At 35.1% G+C, this 7,372-nt stretch overlaps 1 protein-coding gene across 1 annotated transcript; it reads right to left on the minus strand.

Annotated features, from left to right (window-relative positions):
- Positions 1 to 655: 655 nt before the first annotated feature.
- LOC107821581 (proline-rich receptor-like protein kinase PERK9) lies at positions 656 to 4,376 on the minus strand. The gene is made up of 4 exons (XM_016648014.2): positions 3,799 to 4,376; positions 2,931 to 3,191; positions 1,901 to 2,755; positions 656 to 1,406 (listed from the first exon to the last, which is right to left on the minus strand). The coding sequence occupies exons 1-4, from the start codon at positions 4,250 to 4,252 to the stop codon at positions 922 to 924; spliced, it is 2,055 nt and encodes a 684-aa protein (XP_016503500.1). The 5' UTR covers positions 4,253 to 4,376; the 3' UTR covers positions 656 to 921.
- Positions 4,377 to 7,372: the final 2,996 nt, after the last annotated feature.

The raw sequence follows: 7,372 nt of genomic DNA on the forward strand, positions 1-7,372 counted from the left end.
GATTGAGGATACTCGGCTTCGATATTCCTCGTACTCCTATCTCCGGGCATCGTATTCTATCTTCGAGCTCGAGTCTGGTCCATCGGGCTCGAACTCGGCCTCGCCCTCAAGCTTATAACTCGGATAGCCCCGATTTCTACTGTATACAAAGATGAAGTAAAATAATAAGTCTGGACATAAAGAAGAGTCAATTTTTGCTGCAATGCTTTTCAAGTGATGGGAGGGGGCATTATGTCCTGGTTGGTTCCAGCCAAAATTTTATACTTATTTACTTGTTTGGATTTTCTGGTGGTGGAATCAAACGTCAGAAGATACACATGTTGGGATTGGAAGAATTTGGATCTTAGCTGGAGTAAGAAGTTGTTTTGCCATCTTGATTTGGGTTACATCATATTCTGGAGAGTAAGTTGGACCATTCACTTTTATCAATTTGTAGTGCTCAAATTGACAAATGTCCAAAATATATATAGCCTAGTATACTCTATTTCATTATCTTCTCTTTGTTTTCTTTTGCTCCTTTTTCCTCTTTTTTTCCTTTTTAAGATTACTGCAGAAGTAGAGTTACTGTTTTCTTGAAGTACATTTCATACTAGAGAAATGATCTCTGGTTAAAAGACTATTCTACAAAATCTGATACTAAAGAAAAGTACTACTATAACAAAGAGGTCATTTCTGATTCCCAGCAGTTAATGATAAATAGAGATTGCAGTTCTGATACACTAAGTTTGCAAGTAGAGAAAACTTGCTTAGAATCATGGTCAAGTTACAAAATACAAGAGAACTGATGTCCTGAGGCTATCCCCGTCCAGGTGCATTAGTACTAACCTATATGGAACAGGCAATCAACACTCATGTGCATCAATAAGCAGTTAGTATCAGGCTCCTAATGGTCATTTGACAATTTGGATGTTGATCTAGCATTCACGACTTGGTGGAGATTAGATCATTCAGTTCTTGCATGACGATTTCAATGTTTGGCCTCTGATTTGGTGACTCTCGAGTGCAAAGTAAAGCAACCTTTGCCATCTGGACTGCCTCAGCTTCTACAAAATTGCCCCCAAGTTTTGGATCAATGAAGTCTTCGTATCTGCACAACTCTGCCCCTTGATGGTTCGAGTGGGTGATTCTGCGCTTTCCGGAGAGAATCTGAAATATAATCACACCAAATGCGTAGAGATCACTCTTTTCAGTGAACCTGCCGGTGGTTGTATACTCGGGAGCTAGGTAGCCCATTGCAGCACTTTCCTTGAGCGTTGAGAAGACAATGTCATCTGCAAGTAGTTTTGGCAGACCAGAATCTGAGAGCAATGGGTTGTAACGCTGGTCAATGAGTACTTTTTCAGCTGATATATTTCTATGGACTAGAGCAGGTTTGTTTCCCTTGTTTCCATGCAAATACTGAATACCTGTTATAAACAACAGAAATCAGTTTTTGGTATACAAATAACATGGGCAAGAAAAATTTAACCACAAGAGATGTATAGGCAAAAAGACTGTGCTGCCAAAACCTGTAGAAAGACTTAAGTGGTGAACACCGAGCTCAAGCAACATGCTTGGTAGGGTACTATCTACAAAGAAATCGGCACTAGAATTTCCTTTGCTGTCCAGGATATTAATGTACCCACTAATATGGACTATCTTTTTCCGGATTAAAGCTCACAATATATTATAGGAGTAATTAGCAGTTCTATTTGACGCTCGATCATTTCTAACTTCAGTGGATCTTGAATGTTGGAAGATACAACAAAAACATTAGTTTCTATTCGTTCTATCATTCAGATGTAAACCATCTGCTAATAGCACATGAAGTTTCTCGTATAGCTAAGATCTTATGGAATATAAATTTGCTTGTCAAAGTGCTACAACAAAAACATGAGACAATAATCAAACAGTAGCTCACCTCTGGCAACGCCTTTGATTATGTGAAGTCTGGTAGACCAATCGAGGACCTTTCCTTTTCCATCCTTCACGTCAAGGTACTGCAACAAATTTCCATTGGGGACAAAATCATAGATCAGAAAGCACTCTCCCCTGCCTTTTGAACAGCAAAAGCCTCTCAACCTCAGAAGATTTTCATGTTTCAATGAAGTTAAGAGCTTTAGTCCCTTGAGAAATTCAGTTTCATCAGACTTGCAGCTAGTCTTCGAAATGCACTTAATAGCAACAGAAGACCCATCCCTCAGTGTCCCTTTATAAACGGCTGTGAAATTACTCTTGCCTAACAAATTTGCCTCTGAAAAATACAGTGTAGCAGACTCAACTTCATCCAAATTGAACATAAAGCTCTCAAATACTTCCTGAGAGAAAGCACTTCCACCTCGACCTTTGCCCAAAGGATCCCACCCATTGGAATACTCCAGGCTGATGAGGGGCGACGCGCTTCTTCTAGAGACCTCCTTCACCTCATCAGTACTCAGTCGCCTATCAGAAGAATCAAGAGTACCTCCAATTTTCTGTTTCCGACGGCGGTACCATGAAAATGTGAAAAGCCCAGTTACTGCTACTGCAACAAAAAGTGCAATAACACCAACAACCACAGCAGTTTGTGATTTTCTAGACTGACTCATTTGTTTTGCTTGCACATTAGCAGACTCTGGGATGTCTTTTGTCGGGAGACGATTTGAACCAGGTTGAAATGGTTGTGGTCTATTTTGGTTTAGACCAGAAACAGTGCAAAGTTTCAATGAAGAAAATTCAATTCCACATAAATCCGGGTTGTTTGCATACTGAAATCCTTCATTCAGTCTCTTTAAGGCTTCATTTCATCCATTTGCCCAAACCACAAAGACCAAAAAAAGAGAGTTAGCTTTCCTTTCTAATAGTAAACAGTGGGATGCATATCCGGGGAAAAATATAAATTGCAGCATTTTATGAAGCATCTTAAACATGAAATAAGGATAAAGATACTATTAAGCAAATCATTGAATTACCTAGAGGGACATTGCCAGAGAGGGTATTATTTCTGATATCAAGAACTTCTAGCTTAGGAGCATTAGCCAGTTTTACTGGAATCGACCCGAAGAAATTATTGAAGCTCAAGTCAAGTCTGGTTAACATCTCCAAGTCTCCCAAGCTTGCAGGAATTGCTCCAGTTAACTGATTGACTTGCAAAGCAAGAACACTGAGCTTCTTCAGAGCCCCAATTTGATTGGGTATGCTTCCAGTCAACTGGTTATAGCATAGTTGCAACACTGTACCAAAAAAAATGAAATGGAGCCTCAATAATTTTGTTCTAGATTTCATTGCACAAATATAGCAGAAAAAGGACTAACCTAACCGAGTGACAAGAAATTAGCAAGTTTGGTAGCATGTTTGGAACTTTATTCAAACATTAGTCCATATTGAAGCTCAAAGCAATAGGAAAAGGGATTAATAACAGAGAAAATCTAAACAAAATCAAAGATAGAGGCTTTTTCAAGTGTTTCATACTCTAATCACCCTAACTGAAAGCTACATAGGAACAAAAATCACCTCATCAAAGATACAAACCTCTTTCATACAACCTTATAATGACTAAGGATAACTAAAAATTGAAGCTTTTTCAAGAAAAAAACATAAGCATTGTGAAATAGCTGAATAACTAACAGCAAATCATTAGCCTCCAAGGAGCATTATCACTTCTTGAGCAAGCTACCCATTTCATTAAGAGAGTTATAGATCTATTTTGCAAGGTTCAAATACTCATTCAAAATAAGTCAATATTAGGCATCAAGCTAAAAAAATTTCACCATAACTTGTCCAAAAAAAAAAGCAAAGACAGCAACTTTTCTCAGCAACAAAAGTAAAAATGAACCTAACCTTGAAGATTAGACATATTTCCAACCTCAGTAGGAATAACACCAGAGAGATTATTCACATTGAGATACAAATCTGAGAGCTGAGTTAAGTTAGCAATTTCTTTAGGTACAACACCATGTAGCTTGTTGAAGTGCAAGTACAACCCAGACAAGCTCTGAAGCTGACCAATCTCAGGTGGTATTTTCCCACTAAGATCTTTGCCTTGCAAAGAAATGTTAACAACTTGACCAAGCTCATTACAAGCTATACCTTCAAAAGAACCATTGCATGGGTCAGTAGCATTCGCTGACCATGATGAAAGAATGAGATTTTTTGGGTCCAAAGAAGCTTTAATACTCATTAGTAAAGATAAAGGAGTTTTAGTAACAATGGGATCAGAAAAAACTCTTTGTTGTGGGTATGCTAGGATTAAGATGAATAAGAAAATGGGGGAGAGAAAAGAGAGAGAACCCATGTTTAGTTTTGCAAGAAAATGGTGGAGAGAGTTTTGTGGGGATGTTGTTTTGGTGACAAAAATCAAGAAAAGAGTGTTGGCTTTTGTGAAGAAGATATAGCAGTGTGTGACTGATAACTACTGGTGTAGGGATGATTATAATATGCAGAAAGAAGAAACTATACAAGACTCCAATTTGAATCTTGGTAACTGGAGTAACCAGTAACCGGTAACTAGCCAGCATGGGAACTGAGAATACCATAATTTTGAATTATCTATGAATTATAGCCTGTTTGGCAAGGTCCGAGGCCAAAAGCATTTTTTTTAAAGTACTTTGTTTTATTACGCTTCATTTCTGTAACAGTTTGTTTTTACGGTTCAAACCCGTGACCTTCTAGGCACATGACAGTAATACTATCAGTTACTCTAAGACTCCCTTTCTTTAAAAAAAAATTAAGTGTTTGGCTAAGCTTTTACTTAGAAGAAAAAGGGCAGCTCAGTGCACTAAGCTCCCGTTATGCGCGGATCCTGAGAAAGGTCGGACTACAAGGATCTATCGTATGCAGTCTTACCTTACATTTCTGCAAGAGGCTGTTTTCACGGCTCGAACCCGTGACCTCATGGTCACATGGCAGCAATTTTACCAATTACGTGAAGGCTCCCCTTCAAATAAAGTGCTTTTGAGTAGAAGTAAAAGTATTTTTTGAAAAGCAGGAAAAAAATAGTTTCTATTCATAAGCACTTTTGAGAAAAAATACACTTAGAATCACTTTTTTTACAGCTTGGTCTAATAACACTAATTATTGTTCATAAGTGATTTTCAAGTTAATTAGTTAAACATAAATTGATTCTCACCAAAAGTACTTTTTAGAAAAACACTCTCGAGGAAAAACGCTTCTAAAATTAAAATAAACTGATTTTAGAAGATCGGCCGAAGAGGCTATTAGAAATTACAAAAGAAGTACCCCATAAGTTATTTAAAAGAATTATAACTAAAATATAAATATATGTAGTATTATAGTATATGGTTAAAAATTAAACTTTTGATGTTCAGATAATAAATGTAGTCACATACAAGATATAAATCGGGGGTATACTATTTTTTCCTTTTGAGGGTTAAACAAAAGGTTTTGATTTTCTATTTGAGGGATAAACAAAAGGTTTTGATTTTCCATTTGAGGGATGAACAAAAGGTTTTGAGGGACTAAGGATTTGGGAGGGATTCATTTTTGTGAATTCTTTTTTAGTAAAATGACAGTCAAAATAATAGTAGAGGACTACTGTAATCTGTCTAGCAGTAGTACGTTTTGTCATAAATGTAGAAAACATGTTGGTTGGTTTTGAATTTTAAATTTTTGTTTTTATCAGTTGCTCAAGGCATTAATACCTTGTGTCATTTTGAATTTCTTGGGCAGTAATTTTTCCAAATCAAGAAATGCTGATCTCAGTAATTTATTCTTTGAAAAGAATCAAAAAAAATTTCATTTTTGCACCCTCCATTCCCAATTTCTGTGAATGCGTTCAAATTTCAAAAAGTTAAACAAATTATATTTTGATCTTAATTTTTTATATGTTTTTTAATATTTTAAATTATTAATTATTGTGGCTTATAGTACTTTCTATGTAGTTTCTAAATATGTAAACTGTATTTCAAAAAATTTAAAGATTTTATATTCAAATGCATAATCAAAATTAAAAGGTTTGATCTCGAAAAAACAAAAAATATAACATAGATGAAACATGTTGATGTAAAATAAAGAGTTCCTGTAATTCTTTTTCTTTATTAGTTTAGTAATTTTTCCAATAACTTCAAAGGTTTTTCATTTTTAACAGTTTCCAGTGCTCCTGACGAACTTTAACTTGTCTGCAAAAAGTCCAATTAACAAGGAAGAAGAAAAAGGAGATTACTTCAATTTTTTACTTTTTACCTCCACCAAAAAAGCTTCTTTGGTGAAAAAAACAAAATAAAGGGAATCTTCAAAGAGGAAAAGAAAAGAAGATTTGATATGAAAATAAATTAACATTGAAGTATACAAGCATGGGTTGCTTTCACAAATTGACAAGAAAATACAAAAGGACAAAATATAATTAGTAGTAGTAAATTGATTATAGCTGGTGCAGAATCACATGACATAATTTCTTGTTTTGTTAATAAACTTTAGGAGATAGTCATTTTCATGCTTGGAATACATGCTCTAGATAAAGAAGTCTTTTCCAATGCCTACTTTGTGGGAAAATAAAGAGAGAAAAAAAGTACTAATAACAATAAACCAAAAATGAAGTTTGAAAAAGAGTAAACATAGAAAAGGGCCCATAATAGAAAAAGGTATGGAATTGAATTCATAAGACTCTCAATCACATCTCCAACCAGAAAATCTTCTTGCAAATTATTTTTCAAGAACTTTTTTTTATAGAAGTTTAAAAAATATATTAAGGTGAGATTGAGAGAAAAAGACAAGATAACGACGCGAACACACCAAATCGGTCGTTACATAAAGTGACATATTTCATCGTTACGTAACGACGGATTTAATGATATGATACAATAAAATTTAAGTAACAATCAAAATAAACATTGTATTTAAAGTAACAATACGATACAATATAACAAGTAACAACCATCCAAACAATGACTCATCCGTATAGCGTCTTTTGCTTGCTAGCTAGCTATATATAGATATCCCTTTTCACTTAAAAAAAAAAAGCAATCATCCAAACAAGCTGTTAGAAAAAGAAAAGTAAAAATGAGAGTGATGTGTCACAACTGTGAGTCTGTGAAGTTTTTTCACCAACAGAAGCTAAAGAATGAACTTCCAAGTTACTTTTCTAAAGTGGAGAGCCGAGTCAGTGTGTAGTGATTGTCTTTTTGGTTTGGCTTTCACATATAGGGTAGCTAGTAAGTATGTAGTAAAAGTAAATAAAGTGTTGCTGGTGTGTTGTCCTTACCAAGCACATAAAACACAACTTGTGAATGCAATATCCATCATTCCACATTTGAACTTGTGAATTTTATGTTTACCAGTACTAGTCCTTATGAATATTATAATTCTGGTTCAATTGATATGGCGTAATTTGATTGGACATGATTTAAAAAAAAATACAACAGCAACAACCTTCCAATATATTCTCACGAGTGGGATC

Source organism: Nicotiana tabacum, chromosome 7 (genome assembly GCF_000715075.1).
Source record: "Nicotiana tabacum cultivar K326 chromosome 7, ASM71507v2, whole genome shotgun sequence".
Classification (NCBI taxonomy): Eukaryota; Viridiplantae; Streptophyta; class Magnoliopsida; order Solanales; family Solanaceae; genus Nicotiana; species Nicotiana tabacum.

Coding starts and splice junctions, on each gene's coding strand:
- LOC107821581 (XM_016648014.2), bottom strand. CDS start 4,252: ATGGGTTCTCTCTCTTTTCTCTCCCCCATTTTCTTATTCATCTTAATC. Junction 2,756..2,930: donor CTCTGGCAATGTCCCTCTAG/GTAATTCAATGA, acceptor GATGAAATGAAG/CCTTAAAGAGACTGAATGAA. Junction 1,407..1,900: donor AATCAAAGGCGTTGCCAGAG/GTGAGCTACTGT, acceptor TGTTTATAACAG/GTATTCAGTATTTGCATGGA.